This window comes from Alternaria novae-zelandiae (genome assembly GCF_023758075.1).
Source record: "Alternaria novae-zelandiae strain BMP 2774 chromosome Unknown scaffold_3, whole genome shotgun sequence".
Classification (NCBI taxonomy): Eukaryota; Fungi; Ascomycota; class Dothideomycetes; order Pleosporales; family Pleosporaceae; genus Alternaria; species Alternaria novae-zelandiae.
In genome coordinates, this window is record NW_026056963.1 from 1,266,782 (window position 1) to 1,285,954 (window position 19,173).

General features: G+C 54.0%; 7 protein-coding genes across 7 annotated transcripts; 4 read left to right on the forward strand and 3 right to left on the reverse strand.

The window, feature by feature from the left end:
- Nucleotides 1-345: 345 nt before the first annotated feature.
- Nucleotides 346-1,292, forward strand: J4E88_002389 (uncharacterized protein; the record flags this gene model as incomplete). Its single annotated transcript, XM_049396054.1, has 2 exons — nucleotides 346-942; nucleotides 1,002-1,292. 2 exons carry the CDS (start codon nucleotides 346-348, stop codon nucleotides 1,290-1,292), a joined length of 888 nt encoding a protein of 295 aa, XP_049258458.1.
- A 205-nt stretch (nucleotides 1,293-1,497) lies between these two features.
- On the reverse strand, nucleotides 1,498-3,200 carry J4E88_002390 (uncharacterized protein; the record flags this gene model as incomplete). The annotated part of the gene is made up of 4 exons (XM_049396055.1): nucleotides 1,498-2,420; nucleotides 2,468-2,979; nucleotides 3,045-3,071; nucleotides 3,121-3,200. The coding sequence occupies 4 exons, from the start codon at nucleotides 3,198-3,200 to the stop codon at nucleotides 1,498-1,500; spliced, it is 1,542 nt and encodes a 513-aa protein (XP_049258459.1).
- Nucleotides 3,201-3,897: 697 nt separating this feature from the next.
- On the forward strand, nucleotides 3,898-5,640 carry J4E88_002391 (uncharacterized protein; the record flags this gene model as incomplete). Its single annotated transcript, XM_049396056.1, has 2 exons — nucleotides 3,898-4,357; nucleotides 4,679-5,640. The coding sequence occupies 2 exons, from the start codon at nucleotides 3,898-3,900 to the stop codon at nucleotides 5,638-5,640; spliced, it is 1,422 nt and encodes a 473-aa protein (XP_049258460.1).
- A 194-nt stretch (nucleotides 5,641-5,834) lies between these two features.
- Nucleotides 5,835-6,659, reverse strand: J4E88_002392 (uncharacterized protein; the record flags this gene model as incomplete). The annotated part of the gene is made up of 3 exons (XM_049396057.1): nucleotides 5,835-6,118; nucleotides 6,187-6,456; nucleotides 6,518-6,659. 3 exons carry the CDS (start codon nucleotides 6,657-6,659, stop codon nucleotides 5,835-5,837), a joined length of 696 nt encoding a protein of 231 aa, XP_049258461.1.
- A 782-nt stretch (nucleotides 6,660-7,441) lies between these two features.
- J4E88_002393 (uncharacterized protein) lies at nucleotides 7,442-8,959 on the reverse strand (the record flags this gene model as incomplete). The annotated part of the gene is made up of 1 exon (XM_049396058.1): nucleotides 7,442-8,959. One exon carries the CDS (start codon nucleotides 8,957-8,959, stop codon nucleotides 7,442-7,444), a length of 1,518 nt encoding a protein of 505 aa, XP_049258462.1.
- A 769-nt stretch (nucleotides 8,960-9,728) lies between these two features.
- J4E88_002394 (uncharacterized protein) lies at nucleotides 9,729-14,763 on the forward strand (the record flags this gene model as incomplete). Its single annotated transcript, XM_049396059.1, has 7 exons — nucleotides 9,729-9,852; nucleotides 9,902-10,199; nucleotides 10,282-11,075; nucleotides 11,448-12,671; nucleotides 12,721-12,938; nucleotides 12,990-13,395; nucleotides 13,667-14,763. The coding sequence occupies 7 exons, from the start codon at nucleotides 9,729-9,731 to the stop codon at nucleotides 14,761-14,763; spliced, it is 4,161 nt and encodes a 1,386-aa protein (XP_049258463.1).
- Nucleotides 14,764-15,031: 268 nt separating this feature from the next.
- Nucleotides 15,032-18,908, forward strand: J4E88_002395 (uncharacterized protein; the record flags this gene model as incomplete). Its single annotated transcript, XM_049396060.1, has 4 exons — nucleotides 15,032-15,223; nucleotides 15,270-15,357; nucleotides 15,411-18,185; nucleotides 18,235-18,908. The coding sequence occupies 4 exons, from the start codon at nucleotides 15,032-15,034 to the stop codon at nucleotides 18,906-18,908; spliced, it is 3,729 nt and encodes a 1,242-aa protein (XP_049258464.1).
- Nucleotides 18,909-19,173: the final 265 nt, after the last annotated feature.

Sequence of the window (19,173 nt, forward strand, 5' to 3'; positions counted from 1 at the left end):
CGGACACATTTTACTTGACGGGACCATTCTGTAGTATACCATAGCATTCTTCTCGCATTTCGACGGTCGTGGCTAGGGCGGGATAGCATTGTAATGGTTGTAATGGCAGTAATGGCAGTAGTAATGTATGATGTAGCAATTAGCTCAGGCAAAACTGATGTGACACGATGCGCCATCCATGTGTCTGTCTAGACATGCGAACCCCTACGCGTGCCAAGCCTTGCGTCAGCGTGCGTGCGGGCCAAAAGTTCAGACCCTCACGCCTCGTATCCGCAAAGTGTCCTCCCCTCTCAGCCCAACCCAACAACCCGCCCAAGTCGCCCCCCCAGCGCACCACCGCCCACCATGGACGCCCTCAAATCCGCCATCCAACCCATAACGCACAACCTGCCCCAACCCATCGCCGACGTCGGCATCTCGCTCCTCGGCCCCAAATGCTACAAGACGCTCATCTACAACGTCGACATCACGGCCACGGAATGCGTCAAACTCGCCATCTCCAAGGGCCTCGGCATCGGCATCATCGGCGCCTCCTCCATCGTCAAGATCCCGCAGCTCCTCAAACTGCTCAACTCGCAGTCCGCCGACGGCCTCTCGTTCCTGTCCTACCTCCTCGAATCAAGCAGCTACCTCATTAGCCTTGCGTATAACGTGCGCCACGGATTCCCGTTTAGCACGTATGGCGAGACGGCGCTTATTCTCGTGCAGAATATTGCTATTGCGAGTTTGGTGCTCAAGTACAGTGGACGGAGTGTTGGTGTCGCGGGATGGATTGGCGGGTTGGCGGCGGCGGGCGCGGCACTGTTTAATGATCAGTGGGTTGATAATGAGAAGTTGAGCTTGTTTCAGGCGACGGCTGGTGTGTTGGGCGTTGCGAGCAAGGTGCCTCAGATTCTGACGGTGTGGAGTGAGGGTGGGACGGGCCAGTTGAGCGCGTTTGCTGTAAGTCTTGATGTTTCTACGATACAGGAAATGGATTTTGTGGCTAACATGGTTATCAGGTCGTCAATTATCTCCTCGGATCCCTATCTCGTATCTTTACTACCCTCCAGGAAGTCGACGACCCGCTCATCCTCTACGGCTTCATCGCTGGTTTCGCCCTCAACGCTATTCTCTTCTGCCAGGTCGTGTACTACTGGAACGCGCCCGCGTCCAAGGAGACGGAGTCAAAGAAATTGGAAAAGCCCATCGCGGCTGACAAGAAGGAAATGGCGCGTGCCGTCTCGAGCGGTGCTACGCCGTCGTATGCGAATGCCGCGGGCAAGAGTCCAAGCACAAGACGCAGGGGATAGGCTTATCTCTCTGTCGCTTCTTTCTTGGGGATGTGGGCTGTTGAATTAGTAGTTGTAATACAGACTTCACTTGCGCGACGTCTTGACCATGCTTGGGTGAAGATTACACGTATATTCAATACACTAACATGCTAACATATGCTCAATCGCATGTCTAGAAAAACAACTCCGGGCGTTCTGCTAAACAAAGCTTTTCGTATTCCCATCAAATCTGCTGAGGCGCCGTACTTATAGCATGTGGGGGTGGCATTGGTGGAGCGCCTCTGCTATCCGCCAAATCTCCCGTAGGCGACATCGTCCTCTGCTGGTTTGGTATGATGGTATTGACTGGAGGCGGTGGTGTGGGTACTGGGGAGAGGCCCACTGGCGGGTGGTATCCAGTGTCTGTCAACCTCCCAGATACTGGGTTGTACACGCCAGTCCTTGCTTGCAACTCGTAGTTGTCGTCATCTTCTGAAGACGAATAATCGTAGGTGTCCATTTGACGTTGGCGCGCAACATCTACTGCGAAGGGATTCGTAGCCGGCAACTGGTTCTGGTATGTGTGCACCTTCGACGTCATGGTGGACCCCATCGTGCCGGTTCGGTAGTTGCTTGATGCCGCTGTATCGCTGCGATCAACGCCATACTGCGATCCTGATTCCTGGCGTCGGCGTTGCGAGTTGTGAATCTGTTGGCGGAAGACGTTGCCCGTGTGGTCGCCGCTACCTTCAGGCACGGCCGTTGTAGACGAGTAACCAGACGCTTCTCCGCGTTCCTCGTCCGCTGGCTTGGCCATGCGCTGCAGCGGTTGTACATCCTCATCCACCATGATCGTGGGCTGCGGCGGTGCGCGTGATGCCTGGCCCCAAGCTCGGATTGGGTATGCGCGTCCCTTGCGCCATGTCTCGGAAACAGGAGGGAAGTATTGGCGGTAGGAGCCCCAGGATACGAGTATGCCGAGTAGGGCGCCGGACAGGACGTCGAATGGGTGGTGACGGGCATCCATAATGCGGGTTCCTGTGATCAGAGCAGCTCCAAGTGCAGGAACCATGACGAGGAATGATCTCCAGACCTCGCCCTTAGCATCGAGTACGTGGAGCTTTCCGGCGAGGTAAATGGAGAGGTAGAAGAGACCGGCGAAGGAGACTGGAGGGCGTTAGTAGATGCTTTATTTGAGCGCTTATGTCGCATACCGCTGCTGTGCCCAGAGGGGAAGCTCTTGAAGCCATCTTGTAGAATGTAATTGTCGGTCTGCGTGCAGATGTCGATGGTTTGTAATGCGTAGTTTGCACGGTTGACCTTGGCTTCATCGACGAGGCAGCGGCTGATCAGATCCGGCCGCGGCTTGCCAATGGCGTTCTTCAACGCTCCCGTGATGGTGAAGGCGGCGCCAATGCTCAAGCCAAGGCCAAGGATGCCACAGTTCAATTCCCACAACCGATCCTTGAATCGATATCTCCCTGATAGGCGCTTGATGCCAGCCCTACCTGCGGGCATTGTCGTCTGGTGTGAGAAGAGCCCATCGATGACCATGGTGTAGAGTGCGATGACGGCAGCGGGAGCGAGGATAACGTAGACGCATAGCCACGGGACGGGTACGCGCTCATGTTCGGCGAATGGGTAGTGCAGGGTGTAGTTTTCGAGGGCGAAGTGCTGGTGGAAGGGCGGGATCTTGTCGACAATCGTGAAGGTTATCATGAGAACACTATGGCTTTGTTAGCCGGATCGAGCTGGGAAGGAGGTCGTGTGACGCGGCGAGGGTGGTCTTGCAGTATGATGAGGTAGTCGCCAATATATCTGTGCTGGTCAGTTTCTAGTACCCTTATGCATGCATAGTTGTACGCACGAGAAGATGACCTTCTTGGGAAGGCGCTTCTTGGAGAAGGGAAGGCGCTCAGGGAGCTGTTTCGACGTCCAGTCGTCCATGATGCGCTACAGGACCCAGCCAATCGCGGATGCTTCGTTGCTGTCTCAGACTCAATGGCAGTCGACTGCTCTAGTATCGCAGTATTGTTATATGCGAAAATGTAGGCGTGAATATTCTCGGGGGTCCGCAAACGACGGCACCAGACATGCGACCCTCCTGGGGGATGGCGCAGGGGCGGAGAGGAGAAGGAAAAGGAAATGCAAGGTCAGCGAGAAGATAAAAGACAGTGGGGTTCGTCAAAATGCAGTGGTTGTCCCCGGGTCAGCAACGCCGTGGGCAGGGAGTATGTGTAGAAGTGCAGGGCCGACTACGCAGCGTCTCCGTGCTCAGCTTGTGGCTGTGAGGATTGAGCTGACGCGCTCCCAGACTTGGCTCACTCCACAGCAGCAGGGCTAGCCGCCTCGAGATCAGCGCCAATTCAACTCGGCCTTGGTACGCGGAGCATTATTTCACGTTACGTCGCGATAAGGTTCGTGTGATATGCATGCGGCAGCAGCTCTAGTAAGGCCGGCCGCATGCCCGGCAGGCGATGGCATCCGAACCGAGCTGTAAAAGAAATACGGCTACGGTATGGCAACAATGGGCCTGTTCCATGTGGCGCATCCAGCGGAAGCGGCGATCGCTTAGCGCCATGGCGATCAGCTTATTCTTCCACCGCCTCAGGGTCCGACTCTCTACATCTATTCCTGTATCGCCATGTTTTCCTTATTCGCCAGCGAGAAGCCCCAGCCCAAAGCCGCCGAGGTTGCCATCCAGAGGGTCTCAAACATCACCGCCACCCAGCTGTCCCGCTTCGAGCGCCTCCCCAAGGTCCAGCGCTATGCCATCATAGGCGCTGCCTCTGTTGGCGGACTATCCATCCTATGGGCTTTGACTTCATCTTCAAAGGCTGCCAGACGGCCTCTGATTCCGTCTCCCAGGGATTCCCTGCTACCGGATCTGTCTCCCGAGGACGCTGCAGAACTTCCATACCATCCAGCTGCACTGCCCGGAGCCCGCGATGTCGATTCGCCATGGGGTACTATCCGCGTGTATGAGTTCGGCCCCAGAGATGGAGAAAAAGTTTTACTCATCCATGGCATCTCGACCCCGAGCATTGCCTTGACTGACCTGGCACACAAACTGGTTGGCAGGGGCCGACGTGTCATGCTTTTTGGTGGGTCCTCCTTGCTGTCACTGCTAGTCTTTGCCCCATCACTTTCCTCTTCGCTGTTTCAAAGCCGTGAAACCAAACACCGTCTTCCTGAACATGGAGAAGATGGTTTTTCTGTGCAGCTTCTATGATCGCCACATCTGGATGCCCCACGTTGAACCGGGCGCAAGACTGTGTCATGGGGTTCCTTGCTTTACCCGTTTCGGAAAGGGGCCCGCCAGCCCTACCAACGGTGAACCACGTGCACCGCAGATGCGATTACCGAACTGCATCGTGGACAGTCCGTGCTATGCTACAAACCAATCATGCTAACAATATCAACAGACCTCTTTGGTCGCGGCTACTCTGATGGCCCTGACCCGGACACAACCAACTATGACTCCAGCCTCTTCACCAGCCAGATCTTGCTCGCTCTACAATCTTCGCCCATCCACTGGTCACATTTCACTATAGTCGGCTACTCTCTGGGAGGCGCCATCGCTGCAGACTTCACATCGTACTTCCCCTCGCTGGTCCGCGGGCTCGTCCTCGTCGCTCCTAGTGGGCTCGTCCGCAAAAACCGCATTTCAATTTCCAGCAAAATGCTTTACAACAGCTCCTGGATGCCGGAATGGATGGTACGCAAGTTTGTCGCAAGCAAACTATGGACGGGACGCAAAGTAGTTGAGAGCGACCCTGAAGCAGTAGAGAATGCCGAGACTACCACGACTGCGAGCGAAGGAGACAAGACATATCTGAGCAGCAACCAAATGCTCTTGCCCGGCAACCCGCACTCTACCGTCTCTTCCGTCGTGGATTGGCAGATACAAAACCACAAGGGGTTCGTGCCAGCCTTCATATCCACCATCCGTCATGCGCCCATCCAGAATCAACAAGAGCGCTGGGCCGTCATCCGCGAAAACATCGAGAACCGCGCCGGCCCACTAAAGGAAGTCTGGCTCATCCTCGGCGAAACAGACCCCGTCATCAACGCCGACGAAGTCACCGAGGATGCAAGAGCAGCACTAGGTGAGGAAAACGTCAGGGTCAAGGTACTCGACGGTGTAGGCCACGAAGTCGCTATCGAGCGAGCAGATGACATTGTCAGGGCCGTAAGAAGGGTTGGTAGTAAGCCCGAGGAGGTCAGGGAGCAACCGGAAGTAGCGCCTGAGGTGCCTGAAAAGGACCCGAAGCCTGAGAAGCCCGAGAAGGCTGAGAAAGAAAAGAAGGACAAAAAGGAGAAGGAGAAGAAGAGCTCGAGTCGGAGGAAGCACGGAAGCTCACACGCTGGCTCTAGCGCGAAATAGGACTGAAGCCCAGTATTGAGATATGGTTTACGAGGCCAAAGAATGTACAAGAATATATAACAAGAACAATTTCACAACGCTTACATGCGACGCAAATTTCTCAACAAAGCTGAAAGTATGTGACGTGAAAGTTTCATTCTCAAGTATATACACGAAATCGAATCCTCCCCATTTCTCCCTCACCCTCAGTCCATCTAACCACTCCACACAGCGGGACCGGGAGGAGTGTAGCTAGTAGGAACCGGGTAGTAAATGTTGAGCTGGATGCCCTTGTCGTCCGCCTTGTACGCGCCCGGGAAAGCAACCTTGGGTCCCGGAGTACCGCTGCCACCGTTCTCAACCTTCAACTGGGCACACGAGATGTAGAACTGCGCACCACCGATCGTGGACGCAGAGTGCACAGCAATGTGCTCAACGCGCATGAGGTATTCGCCCGAAGGAAGGGATTTGGGAAGTGTGACGTCGACTTCTTGCTTGCCTATTCACACAACCATGTCAGTTTTCTATTCTATCTGAGTGCGAGTTGAAGATTAAGGGAAGACATACCGTTGCTCGGCCAGTTCATCTGACCACCAGAAAAGGTAGCGCCCTGGCTGAAGATCTTAAACCACACATCACCGCTTCCATCCCAGGTCGCAGCAGTCTTGCCCTCGGGGACCTTGGCGAGGTAGAATTGAAGGGGGCCCGGGTGCGAGATGCTGGATGCGGCTGTGAAGCCGACGGAGTCGCCGGCGTTGACGGTGTAGGTCTTTGAGCCTGTGCCCGGAGCGAGTTCGTAGCAGCGGATGGCGTCGGCGGTTACGTCTGTTGTGGGACCTGGACGGGTGTTAGATGGGTGTTTGGAAGGGAAGTGATGGGTATGAATGGGGAGGCGTACCGTTGGATTGGTAGTTGGCGGTCTTGCGAACGTATTGCCACAGACCGGTCTTTTGGCCCTTGACGACGAGTTCGGGGAAGGTGTAGTGGGCGCTGGCCGTGCTGGCGACAGCGAGAAGGGTGGTGAGGACGGAGCACTTCATGGTTGGTTACTGTGAAGAAGATGTGATGACGGGTATCTTGATGTCTGTACGAGGTACCAAACCCCCCTCTATATATACAACCATTCTGCTGGCTTGGGAGTGGAGCCGTCACACATCCAGGTTCTTCTATATTGCAGTACTATGCGCCCCAGACTCAGGCGTGTGGTACTTCATTTTTTCGCCGCCTTGCGCACGAGTAGGTCAATAATGTTCCGGCGGGTAAAAGAGATGGTAGGTGATGGGGGCGTTGCCGAACCGAGGTGTTGAAACGCGAGACCCAGTACAATTAATTCATGGGAAACATATGGATGTTTAGATGAGGTTAGTGGCGCTAGCATGTAGTCATTGGTCGGCAGGCAGCGTCCCCCTGTCCGGTAGTCGAAACACATGACCCGGTTCCGATATTGCGACAGGCGGCTTTGCCATCCTGGTAGATTGAATGGCGTCTCTAGTTGCACCACAAGTGTACGTTGGATGGAGGCGACTACTCGAAGCGATACACAGTGGCTGCTAGAATATATTGAGCGTGTGGACTGCAGTATCGTGGCGGCATGGAAGGACTTGAAGAAAACCCGGGACGAAGATGCGAAACACTATGGACATGAAGCTTGTTTTCGTTAAATCCGATCGCGACCTTCTAGATGCGTGATAATGACATATGATACAGTGGGGTATGGAAACATGTACCTGTTGATCGAGCGATCGTCAACGGGTGAGCGGGAACGGTGAATGTGCTTGCCTGACAGCGAGCATGCAATGTGGGTCTCCCAGGTACGCCAATCTCAGGCGTTTCGTCTGCTCTCGACGAGGGCCAATTGCTTCTGTTCCTCTGCTTCAAACTCGCCGGCTTCATAGTATAGATCCTCTTCGTCAATGTCGGCATAGCCGAAAATGCTGCGGTAAATACGTTCTCCAAGTCCCTTCTTCTGGGCCATGGCGAGTACCATGACAATGGGAAGATGCCAGATGCTAGCCCAGAACAGACCTCTAGCAGTTCCTTTCTGTCCCTCAGCCCTCCAGAACTGCCAGGCTTTGAGTGCCATCCAGCCGTTGACGACGCTACTCGTGGCTACGTAGCTCCAGTCGGTTACGCCGCAGTATGACAGACCGATGCAGACAGGAAACATCAGAATAGAGTATCGCAGTGCGACACGTCCATTCATCCCAGGGTTCACCCAGGCTGTCATGCGGTAGCCCGCGTTCTTGTACTCGTCGCGGATGGCCCAGCTCAAGGCGTTGAAGTGGGGGAACTGCCAGGCGTACAACAACGCAGCGCACAGCCACCCTCCAGCCGAACCCTCACCAAACAGCAGTTCTTCCCAAGTTCCGTCATGGGCGTACTGACTCGCTGCAGCCGTCCAACCCATGAGCGGCGGAATGCCTCCCACGATCGCGCCAACCCAGGTGTTCAGTATGTGCATGCGCTTCATGGGTGTGTACACGGCCGCATAGAGAGCGATGTTGGCGGCGCCAAGGAACGCTGTCGTGGGGTTGACGCCGTAGTAGAGGGCGCCGGTACCAAGCACCCCGCACGCGACGGCGAAGATGATGGCGCCTCGTGTGCTAATAAGCTTCCGAACAAGAGGCCGATTGCGCGTACGACTCATCTTCGCATCGTGTGCAGGCTCCATGATCATATTGAAAGCGTTTGCGGATGCCGAGCACAGCGCAGTGCCGGATGTGAGGAAGAAGAGTGTGAGAGTCGAGAGGGACGGAGTGGCTGTTGCTGCGGGGGCAAGCAGACCTGGTACGGGGTACAACGAGTATGCGGCCGTTGCACTGAGGACGACGAGGAAGGAGAGGCGCGGTTTCGATAGCGAGAGGTATGTAGTCATCATGCGCTTGAGCGACTGCTGCGGGAGGCTCGAGGATATGTGTGCCAGCTTGGACGACGCATCGTGTGGTATTGGATATGCCGTCTCTGGGTTCTCTACTGCCTGCTCTTTTGCTTTCTTCCGCCGCCTATGTGGTAACACTTCTTCTGTGCTGGGTGTGCCATCCTCCTTCGCCGCTTGCTGCCCGCCTGCGTTCGCCGATTTGATAGACAGAATCGAGCTCTGTAACTCTGGCCCCGACCTCCAGAATGTGTCCTTCAGTAGTGGGTTCGCCCGGAAGTAGTCCTTTCCGAAAGCAGCACCGCCTCGTCCGGCTACTATGGCGTCGCTTCTATACGACGGATTGAAAGAAATTGGTCTCCGGGACTGCAGCGGCGCTTTTGCGAGTCTGCGCCAACACCGCAGACATAGTGTGTTCGCATCCCGCGCTGCAATTGGCCGCGGCAGTATTGGTCGAAAGCTCATGGCGGCATGAGGTTGAGCTCTAGCGGGCAGTCGTCATGAGAGCGATGACTTTTGGATTGCACCTGCCAAGAGCCGAGGCGCGCTAGCCACTCAGACATCCCGCATTTCTACTCCACACTCGTCCCGTCTCCTTCTCAGCCTCACGACATCTTGATAAGCGACAATACTCAGTCAGCACTAATACGCGCTCCTCACCGGATACTGCAAGACGGAACAAAGATTTGAGTCGCTTTTTTGAAATCATCCGACCAGGCATCAGCGGACTGGCATGGAGCTCTTTCGAGTTGGAGGCGATGCCGAGTAGCACAACAGCTGCAATACGCGATGCCTCGGATGCATCATGATATGAATACGCCACAAACATGTAGGTAACGTTCGGCATAGAGCCCTATAACCAAGCCAAATCTCGAGCAATCCTGAACTCGGATCGGAGCTTCACACCATTTTGCCATGCACGTCCGACTGTTCGATCCAGACCCATATGACATCGCTCGTACCCGTGCTAGCCGCATTGCTGCCCCCGGCTTGCAGATGCAGCATGGCCCCCACACGTTCAGCTCGAAACTGTCAACACATTTCCGTGTAACCTGCACGGGCTCGACAACCAATGGATGGTCGTCAGCCTGCAGCAAAGCGGCGAGGCTATGTAATACCTGGAGAAGAGCATGAAAGAGGCTGTGTAAGCCACAAGGCTACGTGCTCTGATTTCTATTGCCAGCGCATCGCTCCCCGCGTCCGCTGAACTGTCGTTCGCATTGTCTACGTTCAAATGGATCCTATTAGCATCATCGCGTCGGCGATCACCATCGGTGCAAGCGCAGCCCAACTCTCGCTTGCTCTCTCCAGCGTAGTCGGGACACTTAAGAATGCACCTAAAGAGATAGCGGATATCGGTAGGCAGATTGCTCTAGTATCAGCGTATAACATACTCAATTAAACTAGCGGATGAAATATCTCTACTCGCAGGAAGTCTGCAGACTCTGGGAGAGATTCTTGGTACTCATCAGAATCTATGCAAGCCAGCATTCTTCGCAAATACTCGCGCCATCATATCGAGATACGAAGGGGTCGCTGCGGAGATTCGATTACTAATTAGTCGACGACGAAGCCTCGTAAGGCTCAAGTGGTTGTCGAACAAGATTAAAGTGAAAGGTCTTCTGAAGAAGATCGAGGGAATCAAGACGCTACTGGTCCTGGAGCTAAGTGTCATCCGCCTCGCCAGGGAAGAGGCTAATCGGCCGTAAGCATGATTGATGTTGTCTTCGTAGTTTTGCGGTCACTCACAATACCAGATCTGCCAACTTCGACTCAAACGGTCAAAGCCATGGCCGACCAGGTTTCAATCGGTTCCGTAGGATTGTGGAAAGCGCTGTTCAGGCGGGCAGGCACGTTGTAGAGAGTGCACAAGAAGAAGATGAAAAGCTCGAGGCAGGCACGGAACCACACTCCTCGGCTGAATTAGACCTATGGAAGAGCGCCTCTTCTGACACTGCGCCCTGGCTCTTTCAGATGGTGTTCAGCTCTGGCGACACGAGTCCTCCACCCCCATACCCACAACGACGTCAACTCCATCAAGCGTCCGTCGTGGATGAAAGCGTTGAGACGGCCACGAGAAGTAGCCACACATCGTCTTCTGAGCCGGTCACATTACCTGAGAGACGACCTTCGAGTCCAGATGAGAAGGCTATGATCTTGTGGAGCAGACAGACAGAACCCGATCTAGTAGTAAACAGACTACTCTCCTCATGGACTACGCTTTCGCCCAATCAAATCAGTCTCAGCTCAACTCGTCAACACGGTGTTGAGGGTGTAGTTGAGGATGATACCTGGAGGGAAGACATCCTGAGAAAAGTGGAGGAAGCAAAGAAGGATGATGACGTATCTTTGGACGAGTGGGAACAGGAGAATGAGCCTGTCGGGTCCGACGACGAAGCATTCCAGAGTGCTGAGGAAGACAGCACGTTCGATGCTAATGCACCTCCGTACAACTTCCGCCGCAACACCCAACAAGCCCGTACGAGGAGCGCAAGAACCTCTGACCGCAATACAGAGGATTATTATGCATACGGATCGTCGCCAATCTACAACGATCCCCCGTCGCCTAGGCGAAAGGCTGGTGATCAACACGTGAAATTTGGGAAAACATCAACCACTCGTCCACGTCGACGTGGATCTAAAGAAAGAAAACCTGGCGTGAAGCTGCCACGCGCAGAGGCTGGATCCAGACCACCTTCATCGAGAGTTCGCACGATTCGAAGTGATCAAACGGATGTAGCTTTCAGTGCACCAAACCATGACTGGGTCAACGTTCACGATCCTCAGAAGGAACCCAGATCAGGGTATTCGAATCCCTTCAGGCCTGGTCATATTCAGCCCCCTGTCGATTATGGATACTATCCGGGGTTACGGGAGACATCACATTTGCCACTACCTTCCGAGCCGCCGAGACAAGCACATGCATCTAATCCATACGTACAACATCCCCCAGGTCATCAGCCAGTCGTTGAATCCCCTCCGCCGTCTCCAGCTCCAGCTCCAGCTCCACCCATGCCTTTCATGATGGGGCCTCCTCCTCCTCCACCCCCTCCACCGCCATCGGATGAGGCTGGAGGGGAAGGGCTTCTCGCTCGGCTGGAGAAATTGCTTGAGAAGCGCAACCCAGAACCCTCCATCGGGTATGAAGACCCTCCGTTCTCAAGACTGGCGAAGATCTTACAGGAGCGCGAAGTACAAAGCGAAAGAGAACGGGCAAATGCAACAACTGAGGTGTACATGAAGCAGATGCAGGACGTCCACGAGAAAGATGAGGAGAAGATGAAGCAGCTCGAAAGTCTCGTAGCACTTCAAAGGGCAGAACAAAAGCGCATGGAAGTTAAGTGGGATGAGGAAAGGAAGGCTATTGAAGCAAGAGCAGCTGAACAAGCTCAAGAAGTGAGGGATCTGGCAGCGAAAGAGATCGCAGCGGCACAGTCGGCTAGGGAAGTAGCCCAAGCAGCTCTCAACACCGAGAAGCTAGAAGCCGAGAAAAAAGCACGGAAAAGAGCTGACGCCATGGTCATAGCGGAAAGACAACGAAGCGATGAAGTCCACAAATTGCAAGTGGAACGCTACGAAGAGCTAATCCGTGGAATACAAGAGCAGCAATTGAGCTCAGAGCAAGACAACGATCAGACCATACGACGGACTCGCATAGCGGAAGGTAATCGCAGCGTGGATGTAACAGAATATGCCACAAGCAAACGAGCTCCGCTTGCGGCATCTTCTTCCGCCCCATTCTTGGAAAGTTTCGCGCGCCTGGACACGAGGCAGAGCTATCGCGATCGCCCCCAAAGGACTTCTCGTCGTGACAGCTTTCGCAGCTCCATGGGCTCAATGCATGCTTCGCGTAGTTCATTAGGAAGTACAGGCACGTTAGAAAGTAACGCACTGTCTCAGCAGATGATCGTCTTTCCTGTCAAGGCCGACAGACGCTCTCAAAGGATGGACAGACTGCAGAAGTCGCTCGCTGGGTTTGGAATCGAATCTGTCTTTGAAGACGCTGAAGACGATCCGTTTCACACCAGTCAACTCATACAATATAATTACGACAACACGGATGACCAGATTGTTAGGAGTACCATCTTTTGGGAGTCCTCGGCGCTTAATCTAGGAAGCGAGCTTCTGCTGACCATGAGGCAAGCCGGATGGAGGACACCATACACTCGTATATCAGGTAATGATGCGTCACTAAAGCTTGATGACCATGTACTAACACTGTCTAGGCAAAGGTCAGACTCACTATTTAGGGAGTCAACCGATACATACATACTTCTTTGACCCTGACTACGAACCGCAGTTTTGCCCATCCGAGACAGCATCAGGCAAAGAATCGATCACTATTCAGAAAGCCCTTGTGGAACAGTACGCGCTGGTCGAGCTTGGCTTCCAATTTCAGACCAACGATATGGGGTTATATATTCTCGACGGTAGATTGACATATGTAAGGACCTGTGCAGCTCGCGACTGTAAACCCGAAACTAATGCGTAGTAGAACGACATCGAGACACTGATTGAACGATCGTTCCTCATGAGAGAAAACAACTATCGGCGTCTCCACCGTCAGCTACAATGGCATTTCGACAAGGATCCCGAAATACCTTTGAGTGCCTATCCAGCCACGTATGCGTCATCAGCGCACTCTGCACCGTCCGTGTACTCGGGCGAGAACTCCACTGTCTGCGACGACACAGATGCAGAGACGCGAGGCAAGAAGAGCCCAAGTTCGGCAGGCTCCGATGCCGATCAGTCCGATATTGGCGATGTCAGCAAATTCCTTGTTCCTCGATCTGAAGCATCAAGAAGGTCAGCAGCGCCGTCTTCTGCGGCTTCGCGGACTTCGAAATCTACGAATCCGTACCGGAAGTACATGAATGCGGGGGAGGATAGTGGGGTCGATAGTGTGTCTAGGTCATCTCGTTCTCCAAGCCACTTTGACTGAGGATGTATGTGTAGATATAAAGCTAGACGCAAGAATAAGTGTATGAGAAGGTGCGACTTCTCTAGATAAAAGGGCTTGTTGTTCCTCACTGCCCTTGCGACCATTGAGCTTTCTGCTCTGATGCAGTTGCGATCATCGTCAATCTATTGTATACGTACATCTGACTACTTATGTCTGCATCTATCCTGAGTAGCTCACAAAGTGTCTTCGCGCCGTGAGTAGTTGCGCAGGTGTTCTCCCGCTAGCCCATGACGCAATCGGCATCCCGAGAATCGGTATCATTCCGAGGCAACACCCAAAACTTCGTAAGCATCGCGCCTTCTACAAGCTGCCTTATCAATTTCGCGCCCTATCTTCCACGCGCATTCTGTACATGCGCTTCAAACACTTCCTCGCCCTCTCAGACCCACGTCTTTACAAGCTCGCCAACTTCCGCGTCCGCTCCCATTGGCGCACCATGGCCGCCGCCCCGCCCCCAGATCGCCCGATAAAGCTATTGATGCTTCACGGATACACGCAATCCGGATCACTATTCCAAGCCAAGACCGGCGCACTGCGCAAGACATTACAAAAAGCCTTCCCCAAAGGCATCGAACTCGTGTACCCTACTGCGCCGATTCGTTTGACACCCGCCGACGAATCGTTCCTAGCGGGAAACACAAGTAAAGATGGCGAGGGCAAAGATACAAAGGACGGAGAGGAGCAAGAAATCGATGCATGGGCGTGGTGGAGGAGGAAAGGTACAGGAGAACCATACACATACGAAGGCATGGAGCAAGGGTTGGAGCGCATCGCAAGCGTGTTGAAAGAACAAGGTCCTTTTGACGGTGTCGTGGGATTCTCACAAGGTGGAGCAGCGGCAGCTATGGTCGCGAGTTTGCTCGAGCCAGGCCGTCGTGCCGCATTCGAGAAGCTGTATCCTGAGGGCGGTATGAGGTTCCCAGAGTCTTTCGAAGAGGACACCGGGTACATGGAGGGCACAATACATCCGCCGCTGAAGTTTGCGGTCAGCTATAGCGGCTTCGCAGCGCGTGGGAAGAACCCTTATCACGCGTTCTATGAGCCTAAGATCAAGACACCGATGCTGCATTTCTTGGGTACGCAGGACGTCGTGGTTGAGGAGGCGCGCAGTCTGGCATTGGTCCAGGCTTGCGAACACAGCGAGGAGAAGTATGTTGTTTATCACCCTGGGGGTCACTTCCTTCCAAGCACGCAGAAAGCTAGTGTCAATGCGTTGATTGGGTTTATCAAAGAAGTTTTGCACGAACAGCAAGGTGGTGGAAAGAAGGAAGAGGAGAGTGTTGAGGATATGGATGTGCCGTTCTAATGTTGAAGGCGGACATATTCAGAGGTCTTGAGAGCGTTGATTTCTACACAGGAGCGAGGCGTTTAGGTAGACTCGCAATAGACAATAGACTAGAAACGGCCGCGAACGTGCAACTCTTAATGCCATGCACGACGCGGGGAGCGCTGTCACAAGACCAGGCGAATGCGCACGGGCCCTTCTACCCCATTGTTTGGGTTGGCGCCTTCCATGTTTACATGAGTGCTGTCATCCCGAACACCACCACCACACACCAAATCGCGACTCCACCATGGCGCAAGCAGGCAAAGAGAATATCGCCGACGGCCTTATCGCGAATGGCTCGTTCAAGGCGTCGACGCAGCCTCTGAAGAAAGCAGCATTATCACCAAAGAAAAAGACGCGTAGTAAGAGTATCGGCCCTGGAGGTCTGGGGGAATTGGAGGCGCCTCCGCTGAAGGAGAGTTTTGGAAACCGCAGAAAGGTATGCTTCGTACACGCGATTGTATAAGTGAATGCTGACCAAATAGTCTGCGTTTATCCCCGCCGTCAAGTCCATTCTAGCCTCGAACGATGAAGATGAGAAGAAGCGGCGCGAAGCGCGCCGCAAGTCGCTGGGTACGTGTTTCAGGCGTGAAATCGACCCATAGGCTTGACTAACAATTGTTTAGCAAGGCGACGCGTGTCTTTCGCCCCGGAAGCCACTCTACACACATGGGACGTAGTCGAGTACATGCGCGATGCGACCACCTCGTCCGCGTCATCGGAGGCCACACGCAGAGCCTCGAACGTCTCCCAAGCATCCACACCGGCATCGCCTGCCCCTCCATCGGACCCCGCCGAGCCACCGTCTACACCACCAGAACAAGCCGAAGAGCCTCAACCAGAGCCCAGTTCGTCACCTGAGAGCCAACGCGCGCAACATCAAAAGAAGAACCGCCGGAGTTCGGGCATACCGCCGATGAACTTCAACAATCCTGACGATGTTTACTCCTCAAGCCCGCTCAGCGGAGACAATGCTTCGCCCGGTGGAAACGATGACGGGAGCAGCGACTCTGAGGATATGGATATCGACGATGCCACAGAAAGTCTAGGAGCTTCACCCGATGTTGAGGACTCATCGCAGAGCAGCGCTCGACTGGATGCTGCGCTGCGCGAGGCTGCAAACTTGGCAGGCACTCAGAAGCTGGATTTCGACGACGATGACGGAGACATGAGCATGGAGATCGCCCAAGACGAAGTTACTGCATCTTTCAAGCCCTGGGCAAAGAAGAGCTTCGTCGCACAATATGACAAGGAGAATGCAAGCCCTCTTTTCTCCCCAGCACGCACCGTAGCCGGCGAGGACGACGACATGAGTATGGACATCACGCGCGCAGTAGGCCGCATCGTACCCCCACCACCACAACAAAAGCAGTCGGAGCAGCAGCAACAACAACGCTCAGACGCAGCGAGCTCTGACGTCGACGACGATGACATGACTATGGACCTTACTATGCCACTTGGAAGCATACAGGCGATGGCGGCATCTTACAAACCAGCAAACAGGAGGAAGAGTCTTAAGAGGAGGGTTTCATTGCTCGATGAAAACCAAGGCAGCCCTGCAAAGCGCACTGCAAGCCGGCGTACAAGTTTGCGACAGCGTCGACAATCCGAAGAGCACGGCGAAGAAGACGCGACTATGGACCTCACAATGGCAATTGGAGCGATTAAGAAAGCGCCACAGCCGGAGCCAGCTCGACGTGCTAGTGTTGGAAGCGTCGTTGATGATGCGACGATGGACTTCACGCTGGCAGTGGGCAGCATTAAGAATGGCAAACAACAAGCACAAGAAGACCAGGAAGATGAGGTGGAAGACGAAGACCTTTCCATGGAGTTCACCAAAATTGTTGGACCTGGTATTAGGCGTGCCGGCAGCTCATCAACGACACCACAAACACCCGTAGATGACACTCCCGCTTCGGCAACGAAAACACCGACACCGCGAAAGTCTCCGAAGAAGTCGCCTGGACGAAGAACGAGCTCCATTCTGAGGGCCGAGGCCGAATCAGCGCCTCAGGTTCTGCAAAACATTACGCCCAGTACGACAGGCGATGTGGCCTATCCCACCCTGGACCCTGGTACGCCGGAGATTGTCAGGCAGAAGGATATTGAGGAGGTTGAGCCCTCGCCGTTTGTGCGCCGGACTCCGCTGAGTGCGACCAAAGAGAAGGAAGCTGTCGCGACTCCTTCAAACCCTACGCCGCAAAGGACACCCATGATGATTCCTGAGGACCCGATTGCAGCTACAATACTTGACCGACGTCGTTCGTCCTTGTCTGCAGTTCAATTCAGTCCTCTGAATGCACCACGTCAGGAGCCTACTCTCAAGAGCACTGCACTTCTGAGCAATAGCATCAAGCTGTTATCTACGCCGCGAAAACAGACATTAATGTCCCCAGTGAAGAAAGGGATGACGCCGAAGAAGTCACAGACTCCTCAAAAGCAGCCAACGCCGAAGCAGCCGACACCGACACCCAAGAAGGGGAACCTCAGGCAAAGCATGAGCCCAATGAAGCGCGTCGCTTTTGGTGAAGAGCCAGAGGAGGAGAACAACGACGAGGCTGGTGTGGCAGAAGATATGTCGGATGTTGAGCGAATCTCGTTACAAGACTTCCTCGATATGACCAAGATCCGCTTCATGGATCTTAGTACGACCAAGCGACGTCATACTGCTGCTCCTTCCGCTTTCCACGATGTGGAAGTAGAGGAAAAGGAGGAATCTTTAGATCGCTACGTTGTGGCTGGAGCGTGCACCTTGCCTGAGTACGAACTGTATCAGCATGCATGCCACGAGATGAAGAAGTACATCTCGGACGGTCGCCACTTCGTCCGTACAATGGAGGCCAACGTACTAGAAGAGAACCCACTGCTGTTCAGCGAGTACCTCACTGCACCCCCGGATCAGCGCGCTGTCATGGACAATCAGTTCAAGAACCTCAAGACAAATGCGCGCCTCGAGGCCCGTGGAGAGTGGTATACATGGCGAAGCACGCTGCTACACGATCTCAAAGCTGGCCTTCTTCATACCATGGACGGTTTCAACCACGACGAATCCACACTGATCAAACAGGAGCGCCTTCTTGACGAGACATTACCTCCTCTGGTTGAGAAGAAGGAACGTCTGTCCACTGAGTGTAAGCAACTGCAGCAGCGTCATGATGAACTCAACAGCTGTGACCGGGAAGAACTCGAGCAGACGAGAGAGAAGCTTACTGCTACTGATGCCGAGTTGGAAGAGAAGAAGCTGCTTCTTGCCCAGCTGCAACAAGAGCTTGCCGACAAGGAAACAAGCATCGAGGCAGCTAAGGACCGCAAAGTCGAATGCATCCAAGAGATCAAAGCAGCGGAACGTGTACGAGAGGAGTGCCGCGGCTGGTCTACAAGCGAGGTCAGCAGTCTGAGAGGTATGTAATGCTCGTTCTCTGAACGCGAATTACACTAACAGCACACTAGCCAAACTCACTGCCCTTGAACAAGCCCACGGATGGAGCATAACGTCCGCTTCCTCGAACAGCATCACCATGACACACATGAACGACCTCGAACTTTACTTCGTACCTTCTGCCTTCGCCACCGGCTCCAACACACCCAACGGATCCATCTCGCTTGCCTACATCGGTGATTCAGCAACACCACATCCTCGTGCGTTGACGACAAGCAAGCGCTTCTTCCTCCAGCTCATCCGCGCGCATCTTCATGGGATCCCTCAATCGCAGACCCGAATTTCCTCGCTTCTTTCCCTTGTCAAGAATGGCTGGGCCACCGCTGTTGCAGTCGCAGAGGGTGTTCGCTGGCTTGAGCATAGCTACATCACCGAAGAGTTCATCCTCTCGGACGAGCGCATGGCAATCTCTGCGAACATGTTATTGCCGACTCTTCAAACAAAGGTCAAGGCTACCTTTGAAGTCGGTGTTAGTCTAGGCAAGGAGGGCATTGAGACCGACGTCAATATGCGAGCGGAGGTTGTTTACGGTGAGAAATACGGCGAGGAGAAGATGGGCGCGTTCTTGCGCGACTTCTGTGGGAACGAGATCAAAGAAGAAAGGGAAATGTCTGTCTGGGCGGACGGTATGATGGATCTTGCTGCAAGGTTGAAAAAGACCGGAAGGAAGGGCGAGAGGAAGTAGGTGTAGCGCGCCTTGTGAGGTTGACCTTACGATGTTACGACTTAGCTTTATGGGTTACGATGGCGTTGAGAGTAAGACAGCTTAAGCGTCAGCTGGGAAATGCATTCTTCAATACTTTTAGATCATTGCTTCTTGGACATGATGTTGTTCGAGTGTCGCGAGGTCTACCATGCCATATCCGCTCTAGTCGCATCAGCCGGAGAAACTCATGATCGACGTCATACGGAACATTTCCAGAGCTGAGCCTAGCCCATTCCCCCAGCAA